The sequence below is a fragment of the Pipistrellus kuhlii genome, unplaced genomic scaffold (assembly GCF_014108245.1).
Source record: "Pipistrellus kuhlii isolate mPipKuh1 unplaced genomic scaffold, mPipKuh1.p scaffold_m20_p_5, whole genome shotgun sequence".
NCBI classification, from domain to species: domain Eukaryota; kingdom Metazoa; phylum Chordata; class Mammalia; order Chiroptera; family Vespertilionidae; genus Pipistrellus; species Pipistrellus kuhlii.
This window is the reverse complement of record NW_023425551.1, coordinates 13,179,735-13,204,434: the sequence shown is the minus strand read 5'-3', so window position 1 is coordinate 13,204,434 and position 24,700 is coordinate 13,179,735. Positions and strand designations below refer to the sequence as shown.

General features: G+C 41.7%; 1 protein-coding gene across 4 annotated transcripts in view; it reads left to right on the top strand.

Moving 5' to 3' along the window:
* The first annotated feature begins 486 nt into the window (after positions 1-486).
* The window catches only part of SOGA3 (SOGA family member 3), a 30,556-nt gene continuing 6,342 nt past the window's right edge, over positions 487-24,700 (top strand). For 3 of the 4 annotated variants that reach the window (XM_045572785.1, XM_036414373.2, XM_036414372.2), the window contains exons 1-3: positions 487-1,963; positions 2,435-2,659; positions 4,484-4,642. In XM_045572785.1, coding sequence (XP_045428741.1) covers positions 803-1,963; positions 2,435-2,659; positions 4,484-4,642 — 1,545 coding nt within the window. In that variant the 5' untranslated portion in view covers positions 487-802. The remainder of the gene's footprint in view (positions 1,964-2,434; positions 2,660-4,483; positions 4,643-24,700) is intronic. The other variant, XM_036414370.2, reaches the window with a different exon arrangement.

Sequence of the window (24,700 nt, the reverse complement as noted above, 5' to 3'; positions counted from 1 at the left end):
CTTAAAAGGGAAAATCCTTGTAGAGCTGCTAATGATTACATAGATGATTTCTAGTGCCATTATTTTTCTTGAAAATGAAATTGATTTTTAGAATATATATATATTAGTTCTAATAAAAAGGAAGTTTGGTATATTTTTTCGAACTAAGAAGAATATTGAGAAAAGTATCATTGACCCATAGCAATTTTTCTTCAGACGCCTCCTTCATAGCCCTTTTCCGGCAATTGACACTGGGAATATTGATTAAACAGAACTCTCTCCACTAAATTATGCTATACATTGCAGATTTGAGGAGAGAAAAACCATAGTTGAAAAATTTGTGTATTTACAACTGTAGTAGACCTCTCCTTTCTCTCTGAAACTTCTTCTGGACTTTATCCTCTACTTAAAAAAATCTTCCTTGCCCTCCATTCTTTTTCTGGCTCCATGTCTCACCCTTGCAAAAAAACAAACAAACAAAAAAAAACATGCTACTTTGAGAATGCAAGGTTCAGCTGCTTTCCCATCGTCATCATTTTAATGGAATGGGTTGGAGATAGCGCCCTCCCTTGGCAAAACGAGAATGGACAATTCTGCCTCTTACTCCTAAAGTCAAGGCCTCTTATTAAACACCTTCAAACCCTCATTTTCTAGGGCTTTTCTTGCATTGCTCTGTAACAATGCAGACAGCTTGTATGTTTTCCCTCCTTTTGTTTCCGTTCCAGATTAGAGAAAGGCAATTTGATGGCGGTGAGGAGGGAAGAGCGTGATCTGGTGATGGACCATTCTAAATCGCACATCCAGTAGATTCTTCTAGACAGCCATGAGTCAGCCACCGACCGGGGGCGCTGCCCCTGCCGCCGCCGCCGCAGCTTCCGCCGCCACCGAGGCTCGCCTGCACCCGGAGGGCAGCAGCAGGAAGCAGCCGCGGGCTCAGTCACCCGCTCGACTGAGGGACAATACGGGCCGCCAGACCCCAGCAGCTACCCGGTCCCCGGTGGGGGCAGGCACTAAGCTCAATTCTGCTCGGCAGCAGCAATTGCAGCAGCAGCAGCAGCAGCAGCAGCAGCAGCAGCAGCAGCAGCAGCTGCAGGGCACCAAGACCGCGGGCCGCGCGGTGCCCGGGGCCGGCGGCCGGGGCGGCGGCGGAGGCGGGGCGGAGAAGGCGGCGCCCGCGGCTCCCAAAGGGGCTGCGCCGGGAGCTGTCCAGCCCGCGGCCGGTGCTGAAGTGGCCCCCGCGGCAGCCCTGGCCCCGGGGGGCGGCCGGAGGCTTGGCCCCACGGAGGAGCCGCCCGGGAACCCAGATCCCGTGCCCTCTAAGCTCGGGGAACCCCCTCCGCTCGGGGAAGAAAGAGGAGGGGGTGGGGAAGTAGGAGGAGCCGGCGGCGGCGGCTCTGGGGGAAGGGAGGGGGGCGCTCCGCAGCAGCCGCCGCCGCCGCCCAGGGGTTGGCGAGGGAAAGGAGGACGAGCTCCGCAGAGGGGCGGCAGCGGCGGGGAGGGGGCCTCCTCCCCTTCGCCATCCTCCTCCTCCTCCTCCTCCGCGGCCAAAACCCTAGGCCCAAACCCCGGCAGCAGGAGCTCCGGGAGCGGCCTGGTGGGGGGAAGCCACGGCGGAGGGAGCTACTGGAAGGAAGGATGCCTGCAGTCTGAGCTCATCCAGTTCCATCTCAAGAAGGAGCGGGCGGCGGCCGCGGCGGCCGCGGCTCAGATGCTCACCAAGAACGGTGGCGGCGGCGGCAGCCCCCGGAGCTCCCCGGTCTCCGGCGCCCCTGCCGTGGGCGAAGCGCCCGCAGCCCCGGCCCCCTTCCCCATGGCCGCGGCGGCCGAGGGGCCCCCGCAGGGCGCGGAGGGCAGCGCGGGCGGCGGCGGCGGCATGCAGGCGGCGGCGCCCCCTCCCTCGCAGCCGCACCCGCAGCAGTGCCAGGAGCAGGAAGAAATGCAGGAGGAGATGGAGAAGCTTCGAGAGGAAAACGAGACTCTCAAGGTGACGGGGGTGCGGGAGGGGAGAGGGGAGGAGTGGGCCCCGGAGGATTAGGGCGTGTCCGGCGGGGATGGGAGGGAGGCTGCTAAGCTGTTAGGGAGCCTTAAGGAGGGAGGGGAACAGGAAACGAGGGGCGCGGGGGGGGGGGGGGGGGGAAATCCTAGGCCTTTTCCGGTTTTTACACAGCCAGAGATCGGTAGCGTTCGGTTTTTCACGTAAAAATCCAAATCTGGACCTTCGTTTCCCTAAGGACCATGGTTTGCCCACATTTTCATGGAGAGGGCTCGATGGAGTAGGGACGCGCGAGAAGGCCTCCAGAGTGCCCGTTTTTGCTAAGTTTTCTCCGTCATTCCTGCCCGCTGGAGAGGGGGCAGACACGCCGGGAATTTGGCATCGGGGATGGGGTGCCTGAGGTGTGTGTCCGAGGGGCGGCGGGGAGCGAGGGGGATTCTGACCCGCGGCCTGTCACCCCAGAACGAGATCGACGAGCTGAGGACCGAGATGGACGAGATGAGGGACAGTTTCTTCGAGGAGGACGCCTGCCAGCTGCAGGAGATGCGCCACGAGTTGGAGAGAGCCAACAAGAACTGCCGGATCCTGCAGTACCGCCTCCGCAAGGCCGAGCGCAAGAGGCTCCGCTACGCGCAGACCGGCGAGATCGACGGGGAGCTGCTGCGCAGCCTGGAGCAGGACCTCAAGGTCCGCGGCGCGGGGACCCGGGGCGGCGGGCGGGGGCCACGGCCCAGGGCGGGTGGGGACCCTGAAAGGCCTGCAGTGATGGCTGGCGCAGAGCTTTGAGGATCAGTCCCGGAAGGAGAAGGGGAGGACTGACAGGTGGATGGGAAGAGCCCCGTGTGTCAGGCCTGGTAGAGAGCGAGCTATGTGGGCGCTCCTGGGAGTGACGTGGCTCTCATGGAGGCGGTGGGGAGAGGGCGCCCCGCTTCCTGGCGGAAACCAGGGTGTGGCAGAGCGCAGGCTCAGGCCTTGGGCAGGCCTCCAGAAGCTGCAGTGCAAGTGGAGGCCAGGTGGAATCAGGCGCTCAGGAGTAGAGAAGTTGAAGCCTTGAATAGGAGCAGCACTGGGAGGAATTTGAGATTTCTCCCTGCAAGTCCCCGCCCCTATCTTCCAGGGGTCCTTTGCAGTACTTACCACTTCCATACTCCCCCAAAAGAAAACCGTCCAACGTAAGACCCCTTTGGGGAGTAAAGGGAGAGTGAAGTAAGTAAAATAAACATTTCACATTCTTCTTAATGGGAAGTCCCTTCTTAAGAGTCTCCCCCAGTGGAGAAATTTCAGCTTTGAAATGCGTTTTTAGGCAGGTGTGGTCTGTTTAGTTCAGTTTGACTGTAAGACAGTTGTTTTCTGCAAGGCCTTGAATAATCAAAAATATAATTTTAATTATACTAACTTCAAGATAGGAAAATCAAATGTAATTGCCCTCCATTTGTTTTGGAGAAAACGCTTTATGAAAGTCAGTATATTATTACTCCTTCGTTTTTAATTTGAACCTTTGTTGGGTACTATGCACTGGGCTCCGTGGCAAACATTGTTATATATATACAGTGTGTCCACCAAAAAATGTATACACACTTTAACGGTGGATAGCTCAGTTTTGAAAATGAAATGCATTATTTAAAAAAAAATTATTGATTTTTCATAGAGAGGAAGGGAGAGGGACAGATAGTCAGAAACATCGATGAGAAAGAGAAACATTGACTCAGCTGCCTCCTGCACACCCCACATTGGGGATGTGCCCGCAACCCATGTACATGCTTTTGACTGGAATTGAACCCGGGACTCCTCAGTCTGCAAGCCGATGCTCTTTCCACTGAACCAAACCGGTTTCGGTGAAAATGAAATGTATTTTAATAAACACTGCCTTTATCATTATCCAAAGTGTGTGTATACATTTTTTGGGACACCCTATATTATTATCTCATATATTTCTCAAGAAAAAAACAACAATTATAAAATAGGGATTATTAATAACATCATTGAACAGGTTCTTACCCTGAACTTTTTCTCAGGTTAGGTGCCCAGCCTCCACTAGTAGCTGGCCAGGCTGGCTCCTCACTCCATCTCAAACACAGCCTGCGCCCGAGCCACTACCCAAGACTGCTCCACCTTTCCAAACCCTAAAATTTCCAGAATAATTTTAGAACAGGAGGCAAAAATGCCTACCCATGATAGATACAATTGAATATTTCTTACTATAGTGTAGTGTAGAGGTTAAGGGAACAGAGTTGTGAGCCAGATTGCCTGCTCACTTGTTAGCTATATGACCTTAAGTGTACTACTTCACATATCCAAGACTTAGAGTTCCCCATCTGTAAAACAGGAATTATAATCCTCTTATTTATGGGATTGTTGTATGTGAATGGCTTATATGGAAAGCATCTGGAATAATGCCTGCATATAGCATATAGGTATTGGCTCTTGCTACTTGTGGTATGAATATAACTTTGGCCCACATATTTTGTTGTCTTTTAATTATATTTTGTTGTTACACACACTTTAATTTAGGTTGCAAAGGATGTGTCTGTGAGACTTCACCATGAATTGGAAAATGTGGAAGAAAAGAGAACGACAACAGAAGATGAAAATGAGAAACTGAGGCAACAGCTTATAGAAGTTGAGATTGCAAAGCAAGCTTTACAGAATGAACTGGAAAAAATGAAGGAGGTTAGTGTTCAATTATTTCATGCTGTGCTAATTATTTTTAGCTCTTTAGAAAAGAATTCCAAGGACTAATATGATTATTAAAATATTTTTATTTTTTCATGGTTATAAGACAGCTTGTTGCCCTCACCCAATATAATAACAGTTAGATGAGTTTGTACTGATATATGAGAATTTGACTTCAGCCCTTCCATTTACTTGATATATATGAGCAGTGATTAATGTTCCAGCCTGTGCCATCAAAACATATGTTAATGAAATAAGTTACATAGCTTTTCCAAACACAAAGGGTGTCAAGCATTTGAAGGAATAAGCCTTGTGTTAGCAGAAGGGAGGAACTGGTTCTATAATACTACTACTGAGTTCATAGAACCAGGCACTTTTAGGATGAAAATTGCCAGATAGCACATTTAATCTAATATAATACAATCTAATCTATCTGACCCAATCATTGCCTCTATTCTTTTTATAACAGTCTACAAATGGTCTAATGCTTAGAACATCAGCAGTGACTAACCCTTAAAAAATCTGCTACAGCAGCTAATTCTATCACAGCATACCTCATTTTAAAGTTTTCCTTTGTTTGAGCTGAAGTCTATTTAATTAGTAGAAGAGTCAGATTTCTCTTCCACATCAGCAATTTTAAGATTCCTACCATGTGTCCCTGAATCTTCTAAAAAAAACCCAAACTCAACATCAAAGAAAATAATTGAAAGAGGGGGGGAAAAAACAAAAACAAAAAAACTCAGAAACGATCTATCAGTAAATAATTAGCTTTGTAATAAGTAACAACTTGAGTTAAAATAATATTTTTTTAAAACAGCCTCAGAGATTCAGTATGACTTGTGAAAACCATTGAGAATCACCAAATTACACAAATGGTCTTCTGAACATTTTCTGTGTTTAAATATGCAGATTTTTTTTTCAAATATTTTTAATTTATTTTTTACAGAGAGGAAGGGAGAAGGAGAGAGAGTTAGAAACATTGATGAGAGAGAAACATCAATCAGCTGCCTCCTGCACACCCCCTACTGGGGAAGGGCCTGCAACCAAGGTACATGCCCTTGACTGGAATCAAACCTGGAACCCTTGAGTCAGCAGGCTGACACTATCCACTGAGCCAAACTGGTCAGGGCTAAATATGCAGGTTTGAAATGAAAATCTTAATCTTTCCATGGACTAACTGAGATATGTAGTTTCTATTTGCTGTGCTTATCTTCCGTGAAACAGTGAAATTATCAACAGTCTGATAAAGAATGTGTCAGGAATTGTAGAAAACTGTTTCAGTGAGGTAAACTCTTTTGTGATCTAAGTCTCTGCTTATTCTTTTACTATCCTGACTTTAAACATTTCTAGCATGACATTTTGGTGACATACAGTTCTTGGCTAATATCTAAGGTGGCTGTGTGCTACTGTAGAAAATCATGGAGCCTGGGAGCTAGTTAACTATCTTCACTGGTAACTAACTGGGTGACTTCTGTTAATTGAGCAGTGAAATGTTATTTTCTAGGATTCCCAACATCTCCTGTGGTGATCATAGATTTTTATCATGAAATCCAGGACATTATCATTAAGAAGCAGCATAGATTTTTTTTTTTCTAAAGTTAAGAGATCAAATGTGAAATGGAATAGATATATGTTTCTTCAACAGTGGTGTACAGTTGAAATTTATAAAAACTGACAGTGTAATTTCAACCAAATGACTGAACAAGCAGGCTGTGTGGGGCGACTAGGCCAGCAAAAGGTCAGTGAGGGGTGACCAGACCAACAGGGGGGTATTAAGGCAACCAGGCCAATAGGGGGCAGTTAAGGATGACGAGGCTGGGGGTGTGGGGAGTGTGCAATTGGGGGTGACCAGGCTGGTGGGGGTGGGGGAGTTAGTGACAATTAGGCTGTCACACAGAGGCAGTGAGGGGCGATCAGGCCAGCAGGGGGGCAGTTAGGGATGACCAGGAAGGCAGACAGGTGAGCAATTAGGAGCCAACTGTCCAGGATTGTGAGTGGTATGTCCAACTGCTGGTTTAGGCCTGATCAGCAGTCGGACATCCCTTGAGGGGTCCCAGATTGGAGAGGGTGCAGGCTGGGCTGAGGGGACTCTTTTCCCCATCATAAACAAATTTCATGCACCAGGCCTCTAGTCTTAACATAAAAGCCAAAATAACATGGCTACTGGTAAGAAGAGCTGGAACCTGGGAATGTCCTCAAGAGAATCATTGTGATTCAGAATCAGCGTCCTTGATTCTGTTCCTCACACCCTTTCCAATGACTATTTCCTCTTTTAGGGCTCTAACTCTGGATTAGGAAAAAACTCTTGCAGCACCAAATAGTGTAGGTATATATGTTCTTGCCCAAGGGGTAATTTGCTTTCTCCTTGAAGTTATAAAAGCCAAATTCCAATCCCTGATTAGAGACTACAACAGTAAAAGTGTAAGGAATTTTGCCAAAACTGATTTGGCTCAGTGGATAGAGCATGGGCCTGCAGACTGAGAGGTCCCGGGTTCGATTCCGGTCAAGGGCACGTACCTTGGTTGCAGGGACATTCCCAGTTAGGAGGTGTGCAGGAGGCAGCTGACTGATGTTTCTCTCTCATCAATGTTTCTAACTCTCTATTCCTCTCCCTTCCTCTCTGTAAAAAATCAATAATATATATATATTTTTTAAAGTGTAGAGAATTTTAAGAACAGGTATGCGCAGTGATGCTGTATGATTTTGTGCATTTAATATTTGAGTGAACACTTATCTCAATGGAAGATGGATGTCATAAAACCAAATAAAGATGAAGACCCTTAAAGAAAAAAACAAACAAACAAAAAAAAACACCCAGGTATGCAGCACATCAGCTTTTAAAGTTAACCTTTTATTAAAAAGATGGGCTCTTACCCTAACTGGTTTGGCTCAGTGGATAGAGCGTCGGCTTGCGGACTGAAGGGTCCCAAGTTTGATTCTGGTTAAGGGCATGCACCTTGGTTGTAGGCACACACCCAGTAGGGAGTGTGCAGGAGGCAGCTGATCAATGTTTCTCTCTCATCAATAATTCTCAGTCTCTATCCCTGTCTCTGCCTCTCTGTAAAAATCAATAAAATATATTTTTTAAAAAAGATGGGTTCTAAAATAGCATTTACAGTTAGAGAAGATGGTGGGGGTGACAGAAATGGAGAGGAAGGGCAAGAGAATGGAAAATAAAAATTTGAGGGATTCTGAATATAATATAGTAGTAATGAAAAATATCCTGGTCAGAAAGTTCTATAATAATTCATGTTGGGTTGACCTTTTTAACGTTTAGAAAAGTGTCAGAACTAGTAAAAGTAGTTTAAAAATATGTTAGGAATCAGAAATGTTTCATTTAAATAAGACTTTTGTAATTCTAATTTTGTTGTCCTTCAAGAATATAAATATTAAAACTGAATTGTAGTAATTAGTGTCTCACTTTGTAGGGTAGGAGTGTAACTTTTCCCTATCTGATTATAACGATCTCATTTAACCATCTGCTTCCTTGGTTGTAAAATGAAACCATATTCAAATCCTTCGTGAGTGTTAACCAGATGACTGTCATCCCTTTGTGGCATTCTACCAGTGGAGAAAATAGACCCAGGCCAAGCTTTCCATTATAAAGAGAAGATACTAGTTATGGAGTAAAATCATAAAATATTAAATAGAATATATTGGAGAGAAGCAATCTTCCAACTCCCAGATTTTAGTTTCTCATATGGAGTCATATAGATGTTGAATAGCACAACTGGGACCAACAGCCCATCTGTTGGAGTTGGGAACCATTTGCTGAGATTTTAACTGGCTTCAAGGGTGTTGACCAAATGCTCTCAGGGCTGGTGGTGGCTGCCCAAAGTTCTGTGCAACTGCTCACATCCATCTGCTTATCTCCTCCCCCTGAGAGGATGCAGTAGGTTCCTGGGAATAAGGAGAGTTATATGGAGACTGGATGGAGGTAATTAAATATGTTTATTGCAGTTTGTTGCTTGTATTGAAATAGCTAATAGTCTGCCAATTGTGAACAAGAGGGACCTCTTAGGATGCTGCCTTAGAACCTTAATGGCATTCTCAACCCGATTATAAAACACTGATGGCTACTAGCAGTATGCTTTCTCGCAGCAGAAAAATGCCTTCACCTTTGTGTAACCTGGGAAAAGTGATGGTCTATCTTTTAGCATCACAAACAATCACAGTGACGTTATTTTATGGACAGTATGACCAGCTTATTGAATTCGAGGTCAAGCTGAGGCCCAGATAGCACAAAGTGAGGGTCTGTGAAGGGTGAGTCTTCACCTCATTTAATTGAGGATCACTGCTCTTCATGAAGTCCTGCTGCTGTAGAAAGAATCTTTATTTTCAAAGCTTTGAAACTCCTCTACTCTTCAGGAAGGAGGGCCTTCTCATGCCATCATTAAGGTCTGGTGCTTGGAGAAGCATCGAGTAAAAGCCATTTGAGCAAATAAATGGCCAACAGAGGACCTTTGAAAATGGAAAGAGAAAAAAGTAACTGCGATGATGATGAGAATGGTTTATTAGATCTTTTACGTTTCAGAATCTGTACTCTTTGTGTTGTCTCATCCCTCACTTGCACATAAGAGTCTTAAAAGAAAATGATTCTCTTAATTTTTCCTGGTCTTTGCTCTAGAGGGCTCTTAACTGGCCTACTACAATAGCACCATCTATCTTAGGATTTTTATTTTCTGTGTATTTGCTTAATATAGCCAATCTACCCTGTTTCCCCAAAAATAAGACAGTGTCTTATATTAATTTTTTCTCCCAAAGTTGCGCTAGGTCTTATTTTCAGAGGATGTCTTATCTTTCCATGCGCTAGGTCTTATTTTCGGGGAAACACGGTATTACCACGAACTTTCATTCTAGAACAAAAAATAATGAATGCTATAAATTTCTGTCTCTGGGTCTTGTTCTTTTCGTTTCTTGATTTTGGTCTTTACTGTACAAATTATATCTGTCTATATACTCAGATTCTCTTTGCAGACAGAAAACATTAATAAACCAATGTTTGCCCTGCATAATTATAATTACCTTTTTATTTTCTTATATAAAATAAAAACTGATTGTAACTATATTTGGTTTTGATAGGGCATGTAAGAAATAAAAAATGCTGAGTGATAAATTAGCAAAGACCTACAATGCTCTGGTTGTTGCTGCTGCTCAGCATTCAAGGCCTGGTTTAGTGAAAAAAATCAGAACTGAAAACCCGGTGTGCTAGGCTGAGGATCAGTGGAGCTTTCTCAATAATCAGAGCCACTCTTTTGATGTAGCTTTAGCTCTTCACCCCAGGAAGCACAAAGGCCTCCAACGAATTCAGCATCTTTCCCAGTAGTAGGATGGCACCTGGACACGCTGATTCATGCAGATAGTCTCCGAGGTGACTTTATATATTTCTCTGGGGTGAAACCAGATAGTCTCTGGGATGAAATTGGCCCTTGGATAACTACCAGGCTCTTTGTAGCAGGTGTGGCATCTGAGGAAGGATTTCAGGTTATGAGTAAATATCCAAACATTTGTATTTTGTTACTATTGAAATTTAATTTATTTTTATCCCCCTGTGACTTCCCTGATGTTTTTGAAGGTGAAAGTTTTTACAAAAGGGTAAGAATTTCTCTGGGGTTACCTGGCCTTTGTGTGTGTGAGTGACAAAAACCTCCTATAGAGCCGAAACTGGTTTGGCTCAGTGGATAGAGCGTTGGCCTGCAGATTGAAAGGACCCAGGTTCGATTCTGGTCAAGGGCATGTACCTTGGTTGCAGGCACATCCCCAGTAGGAAGTGTGCAAGAGGCAGCTGATCGATGGTTCTCTTTCTTTTTTTTTTTCCTTTTTTTAAAATATATTTTATTGATTTTGTACAGAGAGGAAGGGAGAGAGAGAGTTAGAAACATCGGTGAGAGAGAATCATCGACCAGCCACCTCTTGCACACCCCCTACTGGGGATATGCCCACAACCAAGGTATAATACATGCCCTTGACCGGAATCGAACCTGGGACCTTTCAGTCCCCAAGCCGACGCTCTATCCATTGAGCCAAACCGGATTCGGCTGATGGTTCTCTTTCATCGATATTTTCTAACTCTCTATCCCCCTCTCTTCCTCTCTGTAAAAGATCAATTAAAAAAAAAAAAACTCATATAGAACTGACTTTAACAACCTAGCTCCTTCCTCAAGGGACTCTGAGGCGGGGGCTCTGATGGTGCCTTTCAGCTTTGGGGCATTAGTTAACAACACTATTCTCTCCCACTCCCCTCTATCCTGGCCACCCTTAGCTGCTGGAGAAGGGCCTCCCTTAGCAGTACAAATAGCTGTCTCTCTCTGTCTCACCCTTTTTGTTGAGCCTAAAAACCAAAACCTTTGACTTTATATTAGCCACCTTTTAAAGCAAACATTTATTGAATATATATAGATAAATATTGGTAGGCAGATAGATAGATAGATAGATAGATAGATAGATAGATAGATAGATAGTGTTTGTAAGGGGATAACAGTAAGTGTCACCATGAGAAAAGTCCCTGATTTCAAGTTAATAGATTTTTTATAGATAAGACAGCCTTGTACTGTATTGAATACTTTGATATGAGGACAGGGCCATACCTGTTTTGATCACTCAATTTAGTGGCTGGCATATAGTAATTAGATACATTCTTCTGTAATACTAGAGGCCCTGTGCACAAATTCATGCAGGGTCTCTCCAACATCTCTTGTGGGTTCCTGAATTATGAGAGGGCCTAAGCCAGGCTGAGGGACCCCACCAGTGGATGATCTGGGAAAAACGTGGGAGGTTGGCTAGCTGGGGAGGGACTGTGGAAGGGCTCCAGGGCATGTCCAGCCCATCTCACTCAGTCCCAATCAGCTGGATGCCCCACAGCAAGCTAACCTACTAGACGGGAGCATCTGCCCCCTGGTGGTCAGTGCACATCATCGCTAGTGGTTGAGTGACTTTAGCACTTCATTAGCATAGTATGCTTTGATTGGTCGACCAGACACTTAGCATATTAAGCTTTTGTTATATAGGAATTGTAACAACTGTTATTTCATTTGCACATATTTTTTTCCCCTGCACTGAACTCCCTGAGAGTGAGGACTGAATCTGTCTTATTCATCACTGTGTCCACAACAGAACTTGTTAACACAAGATTGATAAACAGTAACTAATTTTGAATGAGAGAATGAATGAAAGTTGGGAGAGGTGTTTCAGGCTGTCTTTTGCAGAGAATGAGAAGTATGACTCAGCACCAGGCCTCTTTCCAAGGTGCTCAGTGCAAACAAAATGAGAAGGAAGCCAATGAGTAACTTGCCATGCTTCCAGAATTAGATGTCTCCTGAGACTTTCTTCCCAACAGAAATTTCCAGTCCTCCACCTTGTTGCTCTCAAACCCTAGTTATTAACAGAAGCAACACATCTTCCCTGCAACAAGCTCTTGTAGGCTTCTTGGGAAGGGGAAGGATAGGAGTCCAAGAACAAGGGACACTTCTGACACCCTGACACTCTGCAATGTAGCTTCCAGGTGAAATGGAGATTCAGACAAGAGAGGTCTGCAGATGCTGTCATTCCAAAGGCATTCAGCTGGATTTGCTTTAAATCTTCAGTGTTTGGGTTAGTCCATTCAGCAGTTAATTTGGCTGAAGAGATATGAAAAATTACCCCAGGGCTGCAGTTGCTTGATAACCCTGTATGAAGTGCTAATTAGAAGGCAGTCACTGTGCCAGATTCTTTATGTATAATTATGTTGTTAATAGTTTCATTTTAGAGATGAACACTAGAGACCCAGGAAGGTTAATATCAGGAGTAGCAGGCTGGCTCCACAACCATCTGTCTGCCTCCAAGCCCATGGTCTCCACTGGCCAGTGCTGCACCACCTCCCTGCAGGCCCTGGGGCTGCCCCTTCCACAGCCACTTCCATGTTCTTCCTCACCCACAACTGACCTGCCCTCTTTAGGGACCTCAATATTCTGAGAATCTCCAAGTTCTGTATCTTTAGCATACATGTAGGGAATGTTCTGAGACTGCCAAGGTGCTTATAGGAAAAAACTATTTTATCTCGCAAAAAGCAACTTCTTGGGAAAAACAAAAAACAAACACCAACCTAAAAACATAGAACTAGGAAAATATTTTCAGGTCTGTTGACTCTGTCCCCTGTGTTTTTCAGGTAGGTCACTTAATATCTGACTCTCAATTTAATCACCTCTTAAAAGAAAATAAATATTTTCCTTATCCAGTGTATACACAAAGATAGTACAAAATAATATGTGTGAATGTGCTTCATAACCTGTAAGGTACAATGTAGATTTCAAATGTTATTGCTGTTGTTGTTATTATTCCCACGAAGCTCTAGGTTAGCTAACTAAGATTTCACTCCTAGAAAGAATTTTTAAATCCATGAGATTGAAAGTTCATCTATCTAGGACTCCAGTTCTTTTATACAGGCCTTGGAAACACTGCTGTCTCTTCCCATGAGTGTCAACTAATCCAAGGCTCCCCCTTTACATTTTACTTCACTATACAGTAAGTCATTCTAACTTGTTTCACCGGCCCTGTTCCCTCTCCCTTGAGGCATGTCCTTAGTTCTCACTGTTTCCCCACCGGTGGCTCACATTTGCATATGTTTGGGAGGATGTGCAGACAAAGCAGCTGCATCCTTTACTCTTGTATTCATCAAAGGGGCTGAGGACTCCAGTCAGTCTGGTAAGTGTGTGACTCCTTCCTTTGCTGCTCTGTATATGTTATTAAACATTTAGCAGTGATAGGGCTATTGCATTCAAGCACAAGCTATGCTAGGTCGTTCTGTAGCTTTGATTGACTCCACATCTAAAGTCCATGGTTGTTGAGTTTAAGAACCATATTTCTAGCCGAAACCGGTTTGGCTCAGTGGATAGAGCGTCGGCCTGCGGACCGAAAGATCCCAGGTTCGATTCCGGTCAGGGACATGTACCTTGGTTGCGGGCACATCCCCAGTAGGGTGTGTGCAAGAGGCAGCTGATCGATGATTCTCTCTCATCGATGTAAAAATCAATAAAAAAGAACCATATTTCTATTTAACTCACATGCAAAGATTGTTATACATACAAAGACTATCAATAAATGCTTGGGCAAGAGGAGCAGTTAAGAAGCTATGCTTGCTGGCAGAGAAGTTCATCTTTTGCTCCTTAAATTAGTATTTATTCAGTTCCTTTGTTTTCTAATACTTAATGTTGCATTTGAGTAAATATAACATGCAATTTTAGTATTTTCCAAATTGAAAATTTAGTTGTATCTCAAAGATTTTAGACTTGATTTCATTTTAATGGAAATACATCACTTATTTGATATCTCCATTCAAATTCCATTTTTTACATCTCAGGATCAGTTAAACTGATCTTTCCTTGGATTGTAAAAGACATTTGAAGATGACATTTAAAGATGTCATTTAGTTTCTCTCCTGACATTTTCCATTTCATACTTATATATTTCACTTAATGGAATCATTTATATTCAGCATGGTTCAACTGAAAAGTGCTTAAAATTAAAAATTCAAAGTATTCTATGTTCATCTTCTTGCTAGTTCAATTACTTTCAATTTTTCTGACCAATTAATCATAGTGGTAAGTGGCTAATAAAATTAACTATATTATTTTTCTTTCCTTCACAAAATAAGTGTTCTTACCATTACATTGGCCAAGAATCTTGAAAAATAGTAGAAATAATTAATATAACTGGTTATTCTATTTAAGTGCATGGTGAGCTACTACTAAGTTGGTATGTGGTTTTTATCCACTGCCTCCTTGCACATGGAAGAAGAGATTTTCATAGGCCTTTATCAAGTGATAGCCATCTGTGTGAATTTAGAAGGATCTGTTATATGGAAAGTATTATTTTTCAAGGAAACCATCACCACCTCTAGAGATGAAGACACTGCTGAGGACATAGTGTTATAGGGGCCAGTGAAAGCTGGAACTCTGGAAGAAGGTCCAGCCAATAGGAGCTGCATCTGGAGGAGTCTTAGCTGCCGTTAAGATGTGGTGGAAAAGTGAGGAAGGGAGGAGAAATACTCTGAACTTTTCTCCTACCCTTCATCCCTCAGCATTTCTGCCAGTGTCTTCTACTGGCCAAACCCAGCTGGAAGGCAACTGGTAGAGGAGGGATGCCTGGTAAAACAGTACACAGAGATCAGCTTCCTGAAGCATAGAGAATGACAGAGAAGGGGCAAGAATGCCTTTGGGTAGCTAACGGAGAATAAGTAGCTATTAAATATATTGCCAGAGCATATCTAGGTGATGTCTTTGTTTATAATATGTCCAGAACATATAGACTTTTTGATCTGAAAATTAACATTTATTAATTAATAATCTCAGAGGAGCTTTTTTTTTGTAGTATAGGCTTAATAATCACATGTGCTCTACTCTTCCTTCTTATATTTTCTTCACCTTGTACTCTTTACTACTATCTTCTTATCCTTTTGTCTTCCTTTTAGCCTTTTCACCTGTGTCCTTGGACAATTTCTCAAGTTTGTTCTCAATATTATTGAATTAATTTTTTTGCCATGTCAGTTGTGCTCTTTAAAGACCAGTGCAAAATTTAATTCTTGCATTGAATTTTAGTGTCCTTTGTGAGTTTTCTTATTTCCAACAGCTCTCTGTTCTTCAGAGCTTAGTAGTTTCCTCTATGACCTTCTATTTTTAGTTACTCGTGGCCATATTTATTACCTTATTAAGAATACAATATTTTCTAAAGCTGCCTTCTGTTTTTCAGAGTAAATAAGTTTAGACATATACTCTTTATTTTTTTCTTTCTCTTTAGCCAAATATTTCTTTTTACTGATCCAAAAATTTTAACAGCCTTATTGAAATATAATATACATACCATAAATTCACTTGTTTTAATGTACAATTTAATGGACTTTAGTAAATATGTCATTGTGTAACCATCTATATACAGTGTAATATAATTTTAAGACATTTCTGTCACCCCAAAAAGATATCTAGTCCCCATGTGTCATCACCTTCAGTTCTCATCCATAACCCCAATCTGCACCCTGTGCTGAGTCATCCCCACACTGCAGAAGCCATCTTCCTCAAGCAGAGCTTTCCCATCCATGCAGCATTAGCCTGGAGGGAAGCAATAGCCCTACCCATTGGAACTCCTTTCACCCCACCCTGTGGAGTTTAAGCCCTGCTGAGGACTACAGCTGGAAACTCATTAAGTGGCTGAGACTAACAGACACCCTATAGGCAGAGGCAGATCTCTGGGTGCTTTGAGCCTTTTCCTGATCTGCTCCAGGGCAGGGCTAGTAAAACAGACCTTGGAAGGTGTGCAGCTTGGTGCTTTCCACACACACACACCCAGGCCCAGCTGAGGAAGCCACGAGCTGTAGATCTCTGATAGCTCCAAACAGATCGCTCCAGGCCAGAAACAGACAGTGTATAGCACTTGTTTTTGTTGAAATTAAAGTTTTAGAAATTTAGTGATTGTCCATCTACTCCCATAAAACTTTGAAATGATGTGATTGATTTGACCAAATATAATACACTTTCAATGACTATCAGGATACCTTTAAAGTAAAATCAAATGATGTATTCTGGTGAGCATGTGTTCTACAATAATATTTGTAATAGATTTCAAATTATCTTTTTGGTATATGGATAGTGGTTACAGTAATTCTGTTTGTCCTTGTGTGTTAGAATTCACTAAGGAATTTATAAGATGTGCAGAAATTTCTTTCAGGACCTCAAACACATACATATGTGTCTACATATGCATGTTCCAATATATGCACATTGCATATAGGCATGCACTCATGCTCATTTGTTCCATGAATGTGCACATACATGTACAAACAAAATGTGCTCATGGATATGTTGTTTTGACTATAAAAGCTTGGATTCAGTTCTTTGCCTTTTCAAATATACTCTGAATTTTTTATTAAGCCAATTATTTGTGGCTCTCCTTTCAGTATCTTTCAAAATGAAAAAGGGCCAATTTCCCAGGAATAGTGGATTATCATTGAATAATTCCATGGCAACAAGATTTTTTTCTTGTGTATTTAAGAATTGCAGAGAAAACACTCTATAATTATATTTAATTCATGACTTTTTTCTTACTTGGTACATGGATAGAGGTTGCAGAGATTGTGCTTGTCATGCTTTATTCATAAATCTTTTTTTTTGTTTTCATAAATCTGCAATAAGAATTTAACTCAATCTTTCATTTATATTTATTTTCAAGTTATTTTAACTGTATCGCTAGTTAAAATCTGTCAATACTTTAATAAAAGAATATCTAGAGAAAATCTCCCTTAGTAGTAATCAAGAAAAATCAGATGATGCCCTGGCTGGTGTGCTCAGTAGTTAGAGCATTGGCCTGCACCCCTGAGGGACTCAGATTCCATTTCCCAGTCAAGGGCACTGTCCCTGGGATGCAAGTTCAATCCTTGTCCTGGGTCAGGCATGTGTGGGAAGCAACCAGTCAATGTGTCTGTTTCACATCTCTCTCTCTCTCTCTCCTTTCCCTCTCTCTCTCTCTCTCTCTCTCTCTCTCTCTCTCTCTCTCTCTCTCTCAAATAAATTTTTAAAAAATTTTATACATTACAGTTATCTGTAAAGGGGATTGTGTTGCCTACCTCATATAAAAGCAAGCTCATGGTAAAGAACAGGCAGAGTCTAGGTGGTACAGAAATGATTATTGTAAGATACTAACTGAAAGTTTGGGTTTCTTGAGCTCCTTCCACATATAAAACCCTCGTTGTCCAGGGCAGAGTTTGAACACTCCACTTTACTAGAGGCCAAGCAGGTTATATGAGTGAGTGAAGCATCTGCGTTAAGAATGATGGGACAAACTGGATATGGTAAATCTCAATGTTCACTTCCAACCCAACATGTCCATACTGTAACCAGGACCCCACTTTACCAGGTCTTCTAATATTTTAAGAACTAGAAATCTTGATTTTTGAAATGTAAATTGTCCACATTTTAGAATTTGGTACCTAATTCCAAAATTACTAAAGCACAATTGTAGGCTATCACCTTTGAAGCTAGTCTAGGAATTGCCCCCCGAAATGTGCTTCTATTCCCTTACAGTGCATTTTGGGAATTATTTAATACTTTTACCTATTAAAACTTTATCACTAAGTCGAAACCGGTTTGGCTCAGTGGGAACTGAAGGGTCCTGGGTTCGATTCCGGTCAAGGGCATGTACCTTGGTTGCGGGCACATCCCCAGTGGGGGGTGTGCAGGAGGCAGCTGATCGATGATTCTCTCTCATCGATGTTTCTGGCTCTCTATCCCTCTCTTTCTCTATGTAAAAAATCATTAAAAATATATTTTTAAAAAACTTTATAACTAATATCTTACTGTATAATATATAAAACATAATTTTATAGCACCTTAGAATACCCAACCCTTATTGTCCTGCCATTTTGCCACTTTTAGCAGATTTCTTACAAGATTCTGAACCTGATATAACAATAATGTTAATATCTCTGCATTAATAAGATAGAAGCTGGTTCAGACTCAACATAAAAAACACTAGACAACTCATCATTTAAACTTATGAATGCTGGCTATCAGTAGTGCTCAGCCATATGTTCCTAAATGTGTTTTAATTGCTAAATGCAATGGTGCTTAGAACCCAATTCATTAGCTAGAACAATTAGAAGGGAGTGTAAATCTCTGCATTTGCTGATGACATTCATAGCTTAGTCAGCATACATTTACTGTGGATCAAGTATCTAAGGCATAAAATAATTTTTCATGTTTATTATTTTAAAAGTCACTAACCAGGTTCTCTAATTTTATGTATAGCAGCTGAGCAAGCTTCCAGTCTTAAGTCTCTTAGTTTATGTGGAGCTTTTTAAGGCCTTTGTATTATTCAAGTGGAATATGTAATATGAATATTAGAGAAGCACTTAATTATCATGTTGCCTTTGCTTTTTTAAAGCAAGATGGTCTTCTTTTGGGATCAGTTCATTACTGGTAATTTGGAAAACCCTCTAACAAACTATACTCAGGTCCAAAAGTGGGTTTCTACAATGATGTAAGAGTCTCTGGTGTCAGAAACTATCTCACCACTAGCCTTGAGCCCTTTGGGGATCCAGAGTAGCTTAAGGAATAAAAAGGCTACTGCTCCCTAAAAGTATAGAGATATTTGACAATATGATATAAACCACATAATGGAAGGCAGGCAGTTATGTCCAAACCTGACCTTTGAAAGGAATATTTTTCATAAAAGATTTTAAAAGTCTCACCTATTACTAAATATCATTATTAAATATCATCCTGGTTTGCTTCCCATTTTACTTCTTCTGATTCTATAACAACCACATCTCATTAACAAAGAGACGTCTCCCTTTCTTTTCTTCTCTCTGATAATCCATGGTCTTAAGACCATGGAAGGTAGATATTTTTGGAGTTAAATTCAATATTTTATTTTTCAAATTGTTGGTTTATATTAATTTCACTCTACTATTATGGAAAGTGAGTTCCAATCTAAAAACTTTTAAGAGCCATAAACAAGCAGTCTGCTAGCACAAGACCAGAAGTGTAAAGTAATCATTGGCATCGGGGAGTGACTTTTAAAGGGGAAAGGCACTATGTAACTCTAGAGCCATTCAAAGCTTTTCAGCGCTGATTCCCATACAGACTGAGTCAAAGGTGTCCTCTTTCATTGATGTTCTGGTTTGGCATCATGTTCTACAATGCTCAATCAATATTTCTTAGCAATAAAGAATGCGTATAACTAAGTCATATGCCTCTGCTGTAGATATCAGCATCAGCATAAACGGAGAAAGACGGAGGATCCAAGAAAAGAAAGTTAATTAGATCCCTTTATCTAAAAAAAAGCAACAACAAAGAACATGATTCCAACCATTTTAATTTGTCATTGATTTAAGGTTTTTATGGCAGAAAAATAGCTTTTCCAGCCTTTGAATGTGTTTGTTTAGGCATTCACTAGAGATTAAAAAAAATAAGTTTGGAAGCCTCATAACTCAGAAAATAGGAATGGGAATAACCTTTTAGCAGAAGGTTATTTATTGAGCTATTTATTGGAGACTAGAGGCCCGATGCACAAAATTCCTGCAAGGGGCTCGGCCTCACAGCCACAGCAGCCGACTCAGCCCTCTCAGCCCAGCTTCGTCCAGAAGGTCATCCGGACGGTCCGTCAGCTGTTCTGCTGCCCGTGAAGGAGAGTAAAGAATAGGGCACTTTAGAAAGTAATTTGGAGAACTGTGACCTGGAGGGTTAGAGACAGGAGAAAAATCGTGGGAGAGGAGTTGATGAATAAAAGCCATGAAGGCACACAGGCCATCAAAGAAGGTTGGTACCAGGTATTATTTACAGAATGATTTTGAGACCCAGAATCTTAGTTTATGACACTGAGGAAAATAGATTGGTACAAATAAGAAACAAGTAGTAGCCCAAGCCAGTTTGGCTCAGTGGATAGAGCATCAGCCTGTGACCAAAGGGTCCCAGGTTCGATTGCAGTCAAGGGCACGTACCTTGGTTGCAGGCTCCTCCCTGATCCTGGCCCTGATCAAGGCATGTGCAGGAGGCAACCTATTAGTGTGTTTCTCTCACATCAATGTTTCTCTCTGTTTCCCTCTCTCTTTCACTCTCTAAAAAAAAATCAATGGAAAAATATCCTCACATGAGGATTAAAAAATAAGTAAATAAATAAATAACACTTAAAAAAACAGAAGTAGTAGAACAGAATAAAGGTATATTAATCATTCCTGTTTTTAAATACTTTTCAGCTCCTATGTTTTTTGCCCTTCAGTCTTTTCATTGTAATGCATTTTTATTTTTCCAAGTTTTGAATGGAACTTTGAAAATGGACTTTTATTTATCTGTTTTAATCTGCTACCCACTTTTGGGGATTAGGATGCTTCAAAAGCAAATCTTTTGTAAGAAATAAGGATGACAAAGCCATTTCCTAGTTCAGCTGACATTGAGCAACTACTTTGGGTCAGGCCTATCTCTAAGAGCCGGATCTCTAACACAGAACAACGCAAAGTGTCTGCACAGGTGGAGCTCACATTCCAGAACCAGGAGGCCGGCATGAAACAAATGCCCAAGCTAAATGGTGAGAGGAGCTGTGGACAGGGTTAGGAACACAAGGGAATACAAGGGGCAAAAGAGTGGGACATTTATTATTTCATATAAAGTGGTCTGGAAAGTTCTCTGATTAAGGACCCTGAAAGAGCTATGGGAGTGGGTCCTGATAATAGACAGGGAGAGTGTTGCAGGCAGAGGAGCAGCCCAAAGCTGGAGTATGCTTGGCATGCATCTCCAGAGGATACTTGTGACACCAGAGCCAGGAAGCAGAGGGGAGCATGGTGGGAGATGAGGTCTGAGAGTTTGTGTGGAGTGGGATGTGGCTGACCACAGAGAGCAGGGTGATGGTTCTCAGAGCCAGCTGCTTGTTATACTCACCCTGGGAGCTATGGACAACATGTCTGGGCCCAATTCCAGAATCTGTTTTAATTGGTCTGGGTGGAAGCCTGGTCAAGTCTTTATAAAACATTAGCAGGATGGATTCGGTGTGAAGCTGAGGTCTCCTGTGCCTTAGTACAGCAGGACTGTGACCCGGAGTGAAATGGAAAATGGCAGAAGAATGACACAATCACCCTCAAGATCATGACTTAGCCTTACCTTTTCTTTTTTGTTGTTGTTGTTAATCCTCAACTGAGGGTATTTTTCCACTGATTTTGAGAAAGAGTGGAAGGGAAGGGGAGAGACACAGAGAGAAAAACATTGGTGTGAGAGAGACATATTGATTGGTTGCTTCCCACACACACTCCAGTTGGGGCTGGGGGTTGAGCCTGCAACCCAGGTACATGCCCTTGACCGGAATTGAACCCTTGACCCTTCAGTCTGCAGGCATGGCTTAGTGGTTGAGCTTTGACCTATGAACCAGGAGGTCACGGTTCAATTCCTAGTCAGGCACATATCTGACTTGTGGGCTCAATTCCTAATGTGGGGCATGCAGGGGGCAGCCAGTCAATGATTCTCTCATCATTGATATTTCTATCTCTCTCTCCTTCTTCCTTACTCTCTGAAACCAATAAAAATAATGTTTTTTAAAAAAATGTGTCATGCACTTTTCTGAGAAGCTAATACTTATTCACTCATTTAATCTTACTTGGTACAATATTTAGTGCTCAATCAATTCTAGATATATACAGTTATAGTTTTCTTTCTTTCTTTCTTTCTTTATTTATTTTATATATATATATATATATATATATATATATATATATATATATATATATATATATTATTGATTTTTTACAGAGAAGAAGGAAGAGGGATAGAAACTTAGAAACATCGATGAGAGAGAAATATCGATCAGCCGCCTCTTGCACACCCCCCCACTGGGGATGTGCCCGCAACCAAGGCACATGCCCTTGACTGGAATGGAACCTGAGACCTTTCAGTCTGCAGGCTGATGCTCTATCCACTAAGCCAAACCGGTTTTAGCATACAGTTTTCTTCTTGATTTAATCATCATACAAAGGGATTTCTCTCTAATATCACCAAAAACATAAAAGAATTTTATGTGCATAATGTGTCTTTCAGCAGCATTTGTGACAGATTCTTCTCTGCTGTTTAATTGTTGAAAATGTAAACATGCTGCTTATTAAGAAGTGGTCCAAATTTCAATTGAGGAAGAAAGGCAGAATCAAAACATTTTTAGCACACAAACAATCCATTTTATGTGATTGCTGTGCAAACATAATTTTTGGCAGAACTCTCTAATTCTTTGCTTTCATGTGGATAAAGAGAATAGCAGCCTCTGTGGACAAGTTGAGGCTGGGAATGCAAAGAATTAAGATGTGGACAAAGCATGTTTTCAGCACTTTTCTCCAGAGAAGCATCTGAAGTGCCTACTTCACAAACAAAGATGAAAATCTGAGATTTAGTTCTAGCATCCCAGACTGCTCCCCTTATCGAGGTGTCTTCTACACCGTAGATGGAGGTGGGGCAGGATGACAAGGAGGGAGGTGAGGAAATGTTATCCTCACAGGAAAGGGCCTGTTTCTCCAACTTTCTCTACCCAAATGAATCTTGCATCTTTGTTTTATTAGAGTCAGAAATTTAATAAAAACTCACTGGAATATGAAAAGATGATTAAATATTTATTAAAAATTTAAATGTGACACTTAAAGGTACTTATAGTCCTTGAGGCACCTTAAAGGCAGTAAACTATTTCAGAGCTTTATCTGAGTTTGGCACCCCACCTGAGTGAAATTTAAATAAAGGTGAAGTAGAAAAATGCCTCTAGGAAAGAATGGCCTAGTTTTAGCGTTTCTCCTATATTAATTCAGAGGCCTCATTTTAACATTGCCCACAGGATAGCCTAAATTGCTCAGCTCCACAAGCCGACCTCGATCCTTTCAGTGTCGTCTTCTACCTCATCTCTAAAGTGTCTCTACTTCCATTATATCTTTTCAGGGGTCAGTAAGTCTGTAAGACATTCATTCCCCGAGTCTTTGCTTCTGCTGTTTATTTGCTTTTATTTCTATTGAAATTTTGCACACTCTTCAAAAATAAGCTCTCCTGGGTGGTTTTTTCTGATTTCCCCCGATCGAGAATTAGAGATGCTTCTTTGCTCTCTCAATTCTTTGTTCTTCATTTCATGCCCTTGGTTAATTCTGTTTTGTGTTTTAGCTGTTGATCTGCACCCTTTTTTTTTTATCATCATAGACAATTAGCTTTTGGGGGAGAGAGTAAAATATTTCTTAGCCATATTTGTGTGCCATAGGGTAACATATATATGCAGAACTCAACAGTATCTGTGAAATTAGTGAAACACAAAGACCAGGAAAAATAAAAGTTCTCAGAACTAGCGCATGCTTTTCTTCATTTCCTTTGCATGCCATCCCTTTACCTCAGGGCCATTTGAATTGCCACCTTTGTGGCTTTGTATTCTTCTAGGACAGTTGGAAATGGACACCTCTTACTAAAAACCCTTTAATACTACTAATTGACCTTAGAGCAATAATTTGACCTTGGTGAGAGGAAACCCAAACTTTATTCAGTGTCCTTTAAGATTGACTTATGCCAAGTCCCACGTCACTCCCTTCCTCACACTATGTTACAGCCATACCGAATTTCTTTGTGTCCCAGAAATGGTCTCTCTACATGGAATGCATGTTCCATTCCTCCCCTGTCCATCTTCTACTGTCTAACTCCTCATCTACCATCAAGATGTTACTTTTTTTTCCTGGAAATCATCTTTAGTTCCCTGTACCATCTCCAGCCTGGGATGGGATTAAGCCTTTCTCTTTTGTGATCTGATAGATATTAATAAAGAATAGAAAGACTTGGGTCTAGACATGAGTTTGCTTCTTACTGAGCAGGGACTTTAGACCAAGTACTTCACAAACGTGCATCAGAATCACCCAGAGAGTTTGTAATTCATAGCCCAATGGGCCCCATCTCCAGAGTTTCTGATTCAGTAGTTCTGGGATTGGTCCTGAAAATGTGCATTTATAATGAGTTACCAAGTGACACTGCTGATATTCCTGCCTTAGATAATTCCTCAAGCTTTAGTTTGCCATATGCAAAACAAGGCTAACTGCAGTGTTTTAAGAATTAGTTGTCATCTCGGGACCAGCGAGACTCAGTGGTTGAGCATTGACATGTGAACCAGGAGGTCACGATTCGATTTCTGGTCAAGGGCACATGCCCAAGTTGTGGGCTTGATCCCCAATGTGGGGCTTGTAGGAGGTAGCCGATCCATGATTCTCTCTCATCATGGATGTTTCCATCTCTCTCTCTCTCTCTTCCTCTCTGACATCAATAAAACTATAGTTTAAAAAAAAATTAGTTGTGTTTGACATGAATTAGTATTCAGTCAATGTCAGTTAATATTGTTTCTTTTTTATCATTGCTTTCATCACACTATGATGAAAAGCAGAGACTACATCCATTTTCTTATTGTTTTATCATAGGTACTTCATGAAGTGCATTAGTTAATGCTGAATTTATAATGGAATAAATTCAAAGTAAAAGCACTCAATAAATAAGAAATAAAATGCATTCAAGTAGCCGCTACCCAGAATGTTCCAGGATTCCCTAGTACAGC